General features: G+C 50.6%; 1 protein-coding gene across 1 annotated transcript; it reads right to left on the bottom strand.

The window, feature by feature from the left end:
• Positions 1–6,982: 6,982 nt before the first annotated feature.
• On the bottom strand, positions 6,983–13,618 carry C12H11orf91 (chromosome 12 C11orf91 homolog). Its single transcript, XM_031459818.2, has 2 exons — positions 10,895–13,618; positions 6,983–9,902 (listed from the first exon to the last, which is right to left on the bottom strand). The coding sequence occupies exons 1-2, from the start codon at positions 11,382–11,384 to the stop codon at positions 9,817–9,819; spliced, it is 576 nt and encodes a 191-aa protein (XP_031315678.1). The 5' UTR covers positions 11,385–13,618; the 3' UTR covers positions 6,983–9,816.
• Between the last annotated feature and the right edge of the window lie 41 nt (positions 13,619–13,659).

Genomic DNA, 13,659 nt, shown 5'->3' with positions numbered 1-13,659 from the left:
TCAAACCCCAAGACACTTTTCCAGCTCTAGAACTGGTCCTGTCAGAGCACCTTTGCTCTGTTCCTCTAACAAACTGTAAAATGACATCAGTTCTTGACATGTACCTGTGAATTTCCTTGGTGGGGATGGGGAAGGATGCAGTGAACAATTCAGATTTGGACACCTGCCTCTTTCCCACACAGATCACACAGCCTTTTTCTGCAAGAGGCCTGATCACGTACATGCACGTGCAAGCACACACACACACACACACACACACACCCCACACCTTTGACAAGCAAGCCTGTCCTGATGTCCTGTGACTCTTCCCAAATCACCTCCAGGAGGGACAAAAGAGGGAACCTAGATACCTGGAGGCTTACCCAGGAAGGAGCTGCTGCTTGGAGGGGGTGAGTGGGCTCAGCCACCGACCCACTGTATCTTCACAGTGGCTTCACTTCACTGGTTTATAAAGAGATACCATTTTTATCTGCTCCCATATCAGTTAACTCTGGAAATCAAGCCTACATTAAACCTCAAATTTCCCTCTTTCCAAACTCAACACAATCTAATCGGTTAAATAAGGAAGAAAAAAATATATATCTATCCTTTTAACTAGACCTGAACTGTCCAATATGGTAGCCACTGACCCCATGGGGCTATTTAAATAATTAAATGAATTATTTAAAAATTGAGAATTCAAATTTAATTTTTAATTAAATAAATAAATGATTTAAAAAAATTTTAATAACCAAAATGAAATAAAATTTAAAATTTAGTTCCTCAGATGCACTGGCCCCATGTCACGTCTCAACAGCCACATATGGCTAATGGCTTCCACATTAAACAGCACGGATATAAAACATCTGTCACTGCAGAAAGTTCTCTTAGACAACACAGATCTGCTATGAATTCAAGTGTATCGTGTCCCTCCCCCCAACCCCCAGCCCCGTATTTGTGTATCGTAGCCTTCATCCTCAATGTGCTGGTATTTAATTAGGTTTAGATGAGGTCATGAGGGTGGGGCCTTCTTAATGGGATTAATGTCCTTATAAGAAGAGGTAGAGACAACCACATCTCTCTCTCTCCGCCACACAGAGACACAGCAAGGCTGCCAACAGCAAACCATGAAGAGAGCTCCCACCAGGAATTGAATCGGCCAGCACCATGATCTTGGACTTCGGCTTCCAGAACTGTGAGAGGTAAATGTCTTTGTTTAAGCCTCCCAGTCTGGTATTTTGTTACAGCAGTCCAAGCTGACCAATACAGATAACAAGTATTAATGAGTTCAGTCCAGCTTCTTTTATTCATGTGAACTGGACTTTCCGCCTTGAACTTGGTTCTGGAAAGAGATTTTCCCTGTGTGAGTAAAACGCGGCTCTCAGTAGGCAGCCACCTGCCGCTTCTGGGAAAGGCCTGGTGCAGCACCCGTGTTTACTTTTGCAGCGACTGCCTGCAATGGCCACAGTGTCCCCTCCTCCCTAAAGGTTTCCAAGTTGGATTTTCTTCTAGATGATAATGAATAAGCTGATAAACGTTAGCCCCGGATGTGAGAGGGGAAGGGGGCTGTTTCATCCCATGTCTAAATCCATGCCGCCACCTAGCGGATCCCCCCCACACAGAGAAATAAGGATTTTGTGTGAATAACCAGAAACCTTGATGCAAATTTGCCCGGCAAACCCCAGGATGGTGCTCATTGGCTGTGTCAGGTTGTGAGCTGAGCAGTTTACACACATTATGTCAATTAATTCGCAACAACCTCAGGCAGGGCGAATTATCATGCAGATTTTCCAGATGAGGAAAAGAAGTTAAGAACCTGTTTCACTGAAAGAACCATTGAATGAATAAATGAATGAACAAATCAGTGAATGCACACAGGCTTCGTTTATGTGCAGTTTTTGGAGTTATAGAATGTTTGTACTGCACTCAGATGAACCCTGGGTGAGTTTGGGAATGGAAAGATGGAACAGCTAACACTTTTTCCGCCTTCTGGAGGAATCCTCCTCCCTCAGGCTCCTGTGAAGTCATTGGCTGCTTTACTTGGACTTGGCTGCTGTCTCTCCTCTCCCCTGACTAGTGAGTTAGCTCAGAGGCAGCTGGTGAAATACCCCTATTCTTCTCTTGGAACCATAACCAGGGATCACTGTGGGCAATCCTGTGAACTTCACTCTGGCAGGAAGCCAACGGGAAGGGCAGGAGAGTGCTCAGGTGTGTGGAGCGAGAGCGAGCTAGGAGGGCAGCCACCTGGGCCAATCAGCATGAGACCCAGGAGGGCACACGTGATGTGTCAGCAGCTGCTGCCCTGCTCCAAGGGCTTCTGGGGGAGCTGCAATCACAGGACCCTGGCCACCCCTCCCCAGCATGGACAGAGAAGGATGTGTAGCCCAGATGAGCCATTCACATCTGCTGTCCAAGGAGTGTGGTTGGAGCTGAGCTGTTCAGTGGCAGCACCTCATTCCTTTTGTCCTAAAGGCCTGGATGCCTCCTTTGTTTATTTCTCTTGCGTTAGTTTCTATTATTTGTAACCAAAGAACCCTACTGTCATCCACTCTTGTTATTTAAGTAAGCTCATTTGAGTGGCCCTTTCTTTCCCCCCAACCAAAAAAGGCCTTGGAATAAGTGATTCTCCTGCTTTGTGTCACTGATGCATTTTCTGGATTCCTCTCTACTCTCTTTCCCTCCAGTCGCTGCAAAAATACCTTCCTGGATGTGCTGCTGCTCTGGTGTGCACGGGGTGGAAGGCCTGGGCGATGACCGAAGTCCTCCCTTTGGGGCATCACCCACAGAGGGGCCGAGTCCTTGACCATATCTGAGGTGGGAGAGGTGATGCTGCCTGAGAGAAATGTGGTTGGCCCCCTCTAGATAGGAATCACCCTTGTCCCCAGGCTGACTCCCAGCCACCCTCCCCCCACCCCCTTGTTACTTTTAGTGGGGTTGAGCTCTAGGGCCCTGCAAATTCAACATTTCCCCCTCCCTGCAGGTCAGACCAAACTCCTGCTCAGAGCCCGAGGCCACCACCCATCCCTGGACTAGCAGCTCAGCAGCGAGGGCTGAGTCCTAAACGGGATGGTAATGACTCCCAGTGGGCGCAGTTTCCCATCTATCACCTTGTTTGTTGTCCACCGCCCAACCATCCTGTGGGAGCAGTGTCTCCATTTTTCAGACAAGGAAACAGGCTCAGAGAGGTTAAGTAACTTTCCCAAGGTCACTTATCTGGTTGGGGATGGAATCAGGACGCTGTTGAAAGGAAGGTACCAGTGTGCCGTGAGGCACCAACGTGGCTTTCCCCTCCAGTGAGAGGGAAAGCCTCAGAGCGCGATCAGATCTCTCCTCCTCCTACTCGGAGAAGGCAGGCCCCTGCATGCCCTGGATTCTGCCTGACTCCTCAGCCACAGGGTGGGGCACAGTTTACTCGGCTAAGGGAGTGGAAGGTTTTCCTGCCACACTTGAAATTCTTGCTTCTCTCAGGACTGACAGATCTGTTGATGGAATGGTCATGATATAGCCAGTTTCACACTCTGGCAGCTTTCCTGTTCCATCTTGCTCAACTAGTTAACACTAGAGAGAAGGGACTTCAGGCCCCCACCCACAGACTGTCCCCTCTGCCCACCGTCCACCCTGACACCCTGAGAGAAGTTGCTAATCTGATTGGTCAGGATCATCTGCCAAGCATCCTTCTCTTTAAGGAACAGCATCTTCCATTCCATTTTGTTCTGGAGGGGGTGACAATCACATGACCTGCCTCCCCCACTGTCCTGATAACAGACCCTGTGATCAAAGCCGTGGAATGAGGGGATAGGTGACAGGGCTGGGTGTGGGCATTCCTGGGACCTTGGTTGTGATACCATAATACTATCAACCCCACTGTCACTTGGGAAGTTGTGGGGAACAATGCAGCCAACCCCAGAACTACGCCCTACCCGTAACGAGCCGCATGGTCCCTTCTGACGGCTCGCCTAGGGCCTCCGCTCGCTCTGCGCCCCACGCAGCAGGAGAGCCTGGGAGAACCTTGACAGGCCTGAGTCCCAGTCCTGGCTCTGTGCCCGGGGGTAACAGAGGTCACTTCATCTTTCATAACCCCTGTTCCCCCACTTGTAAAGCCTAGAGCAGGTGCTATTTCACAAGGTGGTGGTGAGAATTAGGTTGTTCATGTCAGCTGCCTCCCTCTGTGCCCAGCATGGGGGATGATGTGCTTAGTCAACTTAATTGGTGGCCAAATGAGCCTGGAGGGGGTGGGCATGAGAGCTACTGGGACTCGGGGGTGGGAGTGGGAAGCAGACCCCCACCGGACAGCGCTCCACCTGAGCTTTGCGCCAGGCTTTCCTGATGCCTATTTTTTTTTCTTATTTATTCTCATTAAGAGTCTCCAGCCACTTCACCTGACTTGCCAGCCTGCAGGTTGCTGGGAGAACAAAGGAGCTTCTCTAGTAACAACCAGCCTAGGGCAACAGAAATCTGGTTTCTTGCTAGGGAGGGGAGACAGGACCGGGAATTCCCAGGGTGGGAGGACTTCCATGGGTAAGTAGAGATTGCAAACTCTGGGAGACTGTCCAGCCTTTTATTTGTCTTGCATTCAGTTGTGGAAACACTGGAATTCGTTACTAAGTTTTAGAAACCGGGAGCTTGCCCCTGACCCCGTACCCACGCTCCTGGCTGGGCAGCAGCAGCTGGAACTGCCCCCGCCGTCAGGGAGGCACTCAGTGGGCCGCCAGCCTCCACCTGGCTCACGGGCTCCCACTCCCAGTGTGTCCGGCTGGGCCTTGTAGGCATGCACGTTGTGAGGTCTCAGGACAAACTTCTGGGCAAGTGTTCGTAATTTCCAGGGCTCCCACCATGCTGTTTGCCCATCTATGAGCATCTGCACTCTGATGCCACAGACATAACCTCCTGCTATTAGAGATGACCCGTCTCTGCTCCCATCTAAAGCCAATCCCTCTACTGTAAACTAGACCCCACCCCTCTCGCCCACTCAAGGATGCCATTCCAGCAACTCCTCATCTCTCTGAAACTGTGGGTTAAATCCATTTCACCTGCCTTCCCTAATTGTTGAAGGTTTTGAGGCCTGCTTGTCCTCCAAGCAGCACGTAACTTATATAACTAGATGTTTGCCTGAATTATTTTTCAGAAACTTGGAGTCAGCTGCGTCTAAGTGAAGCCGAGTAGGTTAAGACTGGACAGGACCCCGAATCCTCCAACTGAGCACGTACTAGTGTCCGATCCGTGACATTCTGACATCAGGGGGCACCCTCAGAACGTACAGAGGCCTGTAGCCTAGTTACACCTGCATAGAACGAGTCCCACAGCTTCTCCCAATCACCTCTCCCCACACTCCGCAAACTCAGGACGCTGTGCTGCTTTATTTGTAGACATGACACGGGGTGTGCCTCCACCCCCAGACCTGGGTGTGGAGGGGCACCCCGTCTCATATACCCGCGACCCCACCCATGGGTGCTAAAACCTGCCATCCACAAGGGGAGTGCCTGCCCTCGACTCCTGCCTATGGATACAAGGCTGTGTAACCTGCCACCCCACACAGGGGTGCAAAAACCTGCGACCCATAAAGGGAGTGCTCGCCGACAACTCGCGCTCAGGGTTGTGAAAACCTGCGATCCCACCAACGGTAAGAAAACCTGCGACCCGTGAACAGAGCACTCGCTGGCAACTCTCCTTCAGGGGTGCAAAACCTGGGATCCACAAAGAGAGGGCCCGCCTGTGACTCCTGCCTACAGATGCAGTGAGGCCTTATGCCCCGAGGGCATTTGGGAGGGCTGGGCCACAAATTTCTGAAGGGTAACTCCTGGAGTCCCCTAATTTGTGCCCCCTTTCCCCAGAACCAGACCAACACTGTGTAGAGAGGCGGAATTGGGCTCCGCCCAGACAGGAGGGAAGGGAGCAGGGCACAGCCACTCAAGGAATGACAGCAATCAAAATGGTGGAAGATTCACCTCCTAGTTGGCCTTGAGGATTGGGTTTGACTTCTAACAGACCTTGAGCTTCATTATATGCTCATTGTAACAGCGTGATAAGTAACATGCCCACAGGCGCCATGACAGCCCCCAGGCTAACCACAAAAGGCCAAAGAATGGGCGGTGGCCCAATGCCTGGGAATCCCAGCCCCTTCCCCAGGGCAGTTGGATTGATCCCACCTGTAGGCCTGTGAAGCGACTGAGACCATAAAAAGTGACACCACCACGCCTAGTGGCCTTTTTTTGGCTCTCTCCCCTTTGGAGACGGCCCGCACTCTGTCTATGAAGTGTGTACCTACTTTTACTTTAACCTGAGCACCCAATTCCCACACCTCTTTCCTTGCCCTTCTCTTGCCTTACACTCTGTGCGGTATGTATCTCTCTAAATAAATCTACCTTTACTCAACAGTGGCTGGCACTTGAATTCTTTCCTGCACAAAGCCAAGGACCCACACTTGGCGGGGCATGTTCCAGGGGCTCAACCGAGACCTGGGCCTCGGCCCTCCTCACGCCCCACATCCATTTTCCTGCATCAAAAGAGCCACGGAGGGGAAGCTCACCCAGTCAGGCTGCCAATTATTTGCCACGTGGTCTTAATTTGGATGTCCGAGTGGTTGCCTTAATGGATCTTCTCGAGTCCAGAGAGATAGTGTGATAGAGAGAGAATGAGAAAAGATCCAGAGGAGAAAAGCCTTGGGCTCAGTGGGCTCCTTCACGGCTTGAGAGCTGGTCTCTGCCAGATCCTGCAGGCAGCATCTGCTGCCACCTAAGGGCTACTTGAATCTGCATGACGTGGGAGAAGCCCCTGCCACCCTCCGAAGAGAGGGGAGCTGTAGCCCAATAGGCAGAGTGAGATTATGCCCTTTGAGCCCTGTTTCTTTATAAACGCCCACGCTGGGCGCCAGAGGTGACGCAGGAAAACGGATGTGGGGCGTGAGGAGGGCCGAGGCCCAGGTCTCGACTGAGCCCCTGGAACATGCCCCGCCAAGTGTGGGTCCTTGGCTTTGTGCAGGAAAGAATTCAAGTGCCAGACACTGTTGAGTAAAGGTAGATTTATTTAGAGAGATACATACCACATAGAGTGTAAGGCAAGAGAAGGGCAAGGAAAGAGGTGTGGGAATTGGGTGCTCAGGTTAAAGTAAAAGTAGGTACACACTTCATAGACAGAGTGCGGGCCGTCTCCAAAGGGGAGAGAGCCAAAAAAAGGCCACTAGGCGTGGTGGTGTCACTTTTTATGGTCTCAGTCGCTTCACAGGCCTACAGGTGGGATCAATCCAACTGCCCTGGGGAAGGGGCTGGGATTCCCAGGCATTGGGCCACCGCCCATTCTTTGGCCTTTTGTGGTTAGCCTGGGGGCTGTCATGGCGCCTGTGGGCATGTTACTTATCACGCTGTTACAATGAGCATATAATGAAGCTCAAGGTCTGTTAGAAGTCAAACCTCAATCCTCAAGGCCAACTAGGAGGTGAATCTTCCACCATTTTGGTGAATCTTCCACCATTTTGGTGAATCTTCCACCATTTTGGTATTAAATTGCTGTCATTCCTTGAGTGGCTGTGCCCTGCCCCCTTCCCTCCTGTCTAATGTGTACCTACTTTTACTCTACTCTGAGCACCCAACCCCCACACCTTGTATACCTCGTGGCCTTTCTCTTGCCTCTTGATGGATCTCTAAATAACCCTACCTGTACTGAAACAAACAAAAAATTGATTGGTCCCCAACAAATGCTGAGGTCTCAGTTAGACAGGCCTAGGGATGGATGTACACCAATATAATATACATATTTCATATGTGTGTATATATATCATATATGTATATATTATACTATATGTGTATATAGTTTATATGCATGCATATATTATATGATGTACATATTATATATATATGCATACATATCCATACACAGACATGTGTATATATTATATACATATATATCTCCTATAAATACCCCAGCCCCATGCCTTCCAGGAGGCGGGCCTAAGATTTGTTCTCTCATTCTCTCTTTTGCTTGGCTGCCTTGCAAGTAAGTCCTCTCTGCTGCAAACTTTGGCATCTCAGCGTTTGGCTTGCTGTGTGTCAAGCAAATGGACCTGGTTCAGAAACATCTCTTCCACCACGTCAGTTTTTTCTCTCTACTGGATCATTCTCCATCTGGCCAAGAACATGGTCATTTTTCCCTTCCTTAAAAACTCTTCTCTTAACCCTGCTTGCCCTGCCAGCTACTGCTCAGATCTCGGGCTCCCCTTGAAGCTAAGCTCTCTAAAAAGTCATCTGCACCCACTGTCTCTAATTCCTCTCCTCCTGTTCTCTCTTAAAACTACTCCAGTCAGGTGTTAACCCCTATCGCTCAACCGAAAGTGCTCTCGACCAGATCATCAATGCTAAGTTGATGTTGCTAAACCCAAGATGGAACAATTAGGCTCATCTTACTTGGCCTGTCAGCCCTACTTGTCAGAGCCGAATGCTGCCCCCTCCCAAACCCCTTCTTCACCTCTCTTCTAGGATGCCTGGCTTACCAGTTACTCCTTTTCATTCTCCTTTGAAAGTGGCCCAAACTTCAGATTCTTTGGCTGTGATCTACCTGCTGCTGGCACGGTGAGGGCACAAGGGAGTCCAGAGGCCAAGCATCAAAATGTTCTTGATGGAAGATGCGTTTCATCAAATACTTTAGCCTTTACTTGTGTATTTGTGCCACTCAGCTTTTGCTTTTCCTCGCCAGAGACAGCACCTGGCAGAGGGGCGGCAGCAGCGGGTGCCCCTGAGACACCTCTCGCCCAGCAAGGGGGAAAGCAGATGGGGCTGTGCTGCTCTGTGCTATGACATCACTTCTAGCTTAGCTGGATTATTAATTCCCACAGCCTCCTAACTGCTTTCTCTGTGTCCTTCCTTACTCTGTTCTCAACACAGCACAAGTCAGCTGAAAACCCTCTTAACTACTTCCCATCCCACTTGGAGCAAAAGCCACAACCTTTACCATTGTCTGTAAGGTCCCACGTGAACAGACCCTCTCTGCTCTCATCCCTACCACTTCCTCCTCACTCCTCCTGCTCCTGTCATCTGGGCTTTTTGCTCAGCCTTAAACATCCCAGTGAACTCCAACCTCCAGCCTGAAACTTTCCCCAGGGTGCCACCTGGCTATTGCCCTCAACCTCTGTCAAACCTTGTTTAAATGTTCCCTCTTCAAGAAACTATTTTGAAATGCTACCCTGCTTTCCTTCCACCCTCCCTACTCTTTTTCTTGCCCTTAGCTTGCCCTCTTCTATGACAGCATATTATGACTGACATTTATTGTCTGTGTCCACCCCCATTTCCAACAGCCTAGCAGGGTGCCTAGCACATACTTAGATATTTCTTGAATACATGAATTTCTAGGAAGGACCATGACTTTGATCAGGTTATCAAAGAGTTTTGTGGTCCAAAATCCATTTAAGAAAAAAAAAAACTAAACAAAATATTTTCAAGGACTAAAGCTGTTTGAAAACTAACCCCTTGTTCCAGTCCTCAAAGCCTTTCTGAGTGGGGGCACGGGCAACAGAACCAAATGTATGTTAACTTTGGCTTTCCCCAATCCTCTCCTGACCTGGCAGTGTTGGGGATTCCCTCCTCCTTGGTCTTGGGAGCCCCTGAAATGCCAGCTGGGCAGCAGCTTCCAGACCCCATGAGAGAGCTCCCCCAGCAGCGGCACAGACAGGAGAGAGACCATGAGATTTACCATGCAAGTTGGCACTGTATGTGGAGTATGTGCTGGGAGCAACGAGAACAGCAGTAAGTACAGAACAGAAAATAACAATCTTTGAAATAACAAATGGGACACATTATCTAAGCACTAACACCTAAGGAGGCAGCTGCCTAAGCTCTGGTGGGCAGCTCCTCAGGAAAGAGAGGCTGACTTCTTTCCAGGCTGCTTGGTCTTCAGTCCTTGTAACTTTTCATCCTTCAGTGCCTTCAGGAATTTATCTGCAGGAAAGCAAAACAAGCTTAGCTGTAGGAAAGATAAGGGCTTCTTCTAATACTTTCAAAGCAAGCTTCTGGGAAGCAATTGTGCGCTCCCTACATGAGCCCCAAACCCATTATGACCCAAGGTTATTTCACAATAGTGGGAATGGTCCTTTTAGAACCACCTACCCTCCTCCAGTGGTCAAGTGCTAGCCTTAGCTAGACCAGGTGTTGGGAAAGAAAGTCTGTGGAACAGCCTATGCCTGCTAAGTATTTCACAGTGCAATTTGATTCTTCTGGGAGTAGAACTGGATTTAACAACGTTGCCCTTTAACAGGAAGGACTCAGTTTGCATGCTAGAGGAATCCTGCCCACATCAGCACACCTGGTCTGTCTAAGACTTCACACCTTAGTTCAGGTGGCTGCCAGGGTCAGGGGTGACCAGGAGGCAAGCTTCCCGCATGGAGAAGTGGAGGGTCCCAAAGCCCTCAGTGAATGTCCTTGGGCCTTCTGGGTCTTGCACAATTCCCATCTGCCCCTATAGACACTCCAACTGACCCTCACCTACTTCCCCTTCCTCTCATCTAGGACTCCCCTTTAAGATAAACACTAAAGGTTCCGTCTCTAGAGATAGGGGCTGTCTGTGGGCAGTGGGACTCGGGGCGTCGTAGTAGTATTGTGCAGAAGGCTTAAAGTTCAGGTTAGGAGTTGTGGTGGGTGGAATTCCAGGTTTAGGGGCTCAGAGTTTAGATTATCGAAAGGACTCAGGACGGAGGGAGGTTAGAGTTTGGGACAAAAGGGTCCATGAAGTCCAGATTTAAGGTGGGGGAAGGAATCGGTTGAAATCCAGGATGGTAGTGTCTGGATTCTGGGGGATGAATTTGGGATCTGGGGCTCCTGGTGGCTGGTGTCTGAGCCCCTGGCCACATTTCGAGGGAGGGGCTTTGGGGGAGGCATGCAGCCAACGAGGCAGCAGAGGCAGGCTATCAGTGGGCTCGGTCGAGGTCACGCACAGCGCTGGGAGTCGAAGCCGTCTCCAGTGATGGTGAGCAGCTCCAGCTCCTTAATGAGAATCTCTAACTCGCACAGCTCCTCGGGATGGGAGGCAGAGGCAAGCCGGGGAGTCGTGGGGCCAGGGGCCGAGGGCGAGGCATCCACCTCAGGCCCCGGCGGCGGCGAGTAGAAGAAGCGCAGAGGCTCGTAGGGGATGGAGGCCAGGCCAGAGGGCCAGGGCGGAGGACAGGGGCGCTCATTCGGAAGACCCAGTCCGGGCGGCGGCGGGGGCGCTGGGGCCGAGGGCGCCTGGGGCAGGGGCCAGCCCCCAGCCGCCCCGCCCGCCGGTGCCCCGCCCGCCTTCAGCGGCACGAAGAGCTTCTTCCAGATATTGAAGTCGCTGAGCGGGGACGAGGAGATGCTGCGGTCGTAGAGGGACGGGAAGTAGAGGGGCGGGGCCGGCCGCTGGCTCATCGTGGGGCTCTGGCTGCCGCGCCGCCCCTTCGGCATCTTTTGAATGGGAGGCTGCGTGGGAGGAACCCCGTGCCGGGAGACGCGCGCCCTGGCCCCGAGTCGGCGGGGGGTTCTGAGGTTCCACAGGCCACGCCCCGAGGGAGAGCGGCCCCACCCTCTCGCCCCGCCCCTAAAGGGGTTCTAAAGTCCGGCCGACCACGCCCCAGAATGTAGCTCCGCCCCCGACAGGCCACGCCCCTGGCGTGAGAAAGGCCTGCGGAGCGGCAGGAATGCGAAATCCCGCAGGTCTGCCGGGCTGCGCTCCCCATCATTTCCCGGCGATTCCCCTACGCCCTTAGCGACAACACTCTTTTAAGAAACCTGACGTGGTGGGGTGGAAGTTCCACCCTACACTCTGATTTAAATCTCTATTTAACTTAGGCTGCCTCACAGCAGTTGGGGTTTGTAATTTTCCATTGCCACAGCCCTCTCCAGCCAGGAGGTCCTGGGAGTACCTGGGGTGCAGTCTGCCTGGTTCTCAGCCATCAGACTGCTAGAGATAGTCCAGAAAGCCTCTTCTAGGAGGCCCCTTCCCCTCCATCACTCCAGCTCTGCATCTCGATGTATTGCCGGCCATCACGCCTTCACAGGTTCTCGGCCTCTTGAGGGATGTTCTGATTTGTCATGCCTGCCTTGGCTCTGGATGGCTTTTAGGGACATGTAGTGCTATGAAGTGGAATATATACCGGTAACATTGCAAAATTATTTCCTGTTTCCAGAAAGTTCTAACTAGGTATGTAAAGCTCACACTGCTGGATAACCTACGTGTCCAATAAAATACAACTTAATGTCTTCTTTTCTAAGAAAAGACAGAAATTGATTTCTTCAAAGCACAAAAGCACCAGGGTCCCATTCTGGGTTTCTCTCTAAAGTCGACTGGAGTGCATTTAGGCAGTACATTTAGGGCAGCTGAGTGGCTGACCTGGGGAGCTGAGCGTGAATCCTGAACTTGCCAACATATTAACTTGGTGACTGAGCAATTCAGCTAACGTCCCCAAATGTGACTTCCTTTTAAGCAAGGTGAAATGATGATAGATAAAAAAAAAAATACATGTGAAACACGGAGCATAGAACCTCGTATTAGAAAGCACCCCTCATCACCACGCACGTCAGGTCAGTACTGCCTCCAGCCAGCTCTATGGCTTCTCAGCACATCAAGAATCCCTTACAGGGAACTGTTGTCCTTAGTCAAGGTCTGTCTGCAAGCAATAAGACCAACGTGAGCTAGAAGACGTTGAACATTGATGAGGGACATACAATGTGCAAGATAAATCATCTGGCCCTGCCAAGGATTCAACCATATTAGGCATGGTTCATACTCTCGAGGTCCAAAGCCCAAAACACGTGGGTTGGGCAGGCTCCCATCAGGACACACACTGCATGATAAGTCATGGGGCCAACTGCAAGGCTGCAAGAATTATAGACACATATCTTGAAGCTCTACTTCCGAGTTAGACAACGGGCTAGTATCCTTCAGGACATACTATGAATTCCACTTGGGGGAACCTTCCACCTATAGCTCATCCCCCAAAAGAAAATCCAGTGGCATTATCGCCACCCAATATTGAAACCACTGTGAAAGTTCCTGTAGAGCCGTGCAAAGGCTATTGACTCTCCACTCATCTGGCCTTTGCTGTATTGCCTTTGGGTCCAGATACCCAACCCTTAGTCTATGGCATGAGTCATAGCAACCTTCTGCAGAAAGTAACCCTGAAGCTTAAGGCCATCTGTATGACCCTTGCTGATTTTGATTCCCAGAAGCCCTCTCCCCAGATCCCCAGTTAGCAGCACCCAGATTCTAATCTACAGAATTTCCTTTTCAATGTACTCTGGTCCCAAAGTGGTCACAGGACCCAAGAGAGCAGTCAGTCTCACCCTGGCATCTGAATCTTGAACAACAATTCTGGAACTGCCCAACTCCTGGCTTTTTGCAGTCTGTTTGAATTCCCTCTCAAAGTTCCCTAAAGTTCATTTTCTGCTTGGTGAGGTAAGTCAAAATTGGTTCTTGTTCCTCAGAACCAAAAAGCACAATATGAAATGAGCCACTTTGCTCAGCCAATGGCTGTGGGCATGATCAGAAGTTCCTCTGGCAGAAAAAATTCTATGGAGGAAAGAGTCACAGTGAGTATTTTGTCTCGGAACAGATTAAAGATGACCTCAGGAAAGACACTGAGCCAATAGGGAACACAGGCACCAAGGCAATGCTCGGTGTTGATAAGGAAGTCTCTGTGTTCAAGTAATGGAATTAACAGAAGAAAGCTGGTTCTGCCCA

Source organism: Camelus dromedarius, chromosome 12 (genome assembly GCF_036321535.1).
Source record: "Camelus dromedarius isolate mCamDro1 chromosome 12, mCamDro1.pat, whole genome shotgun sequence".
Classification (NCBI taxonomy): Eukaryota; Metazoa; Chordata; class Mammalia; order Artiodactyla; family Camelidae; genus Camelus; species Camelus dromedarius.
This window is presented reverse-complemented; position numbering and strand designations above follow the sequence as displayed.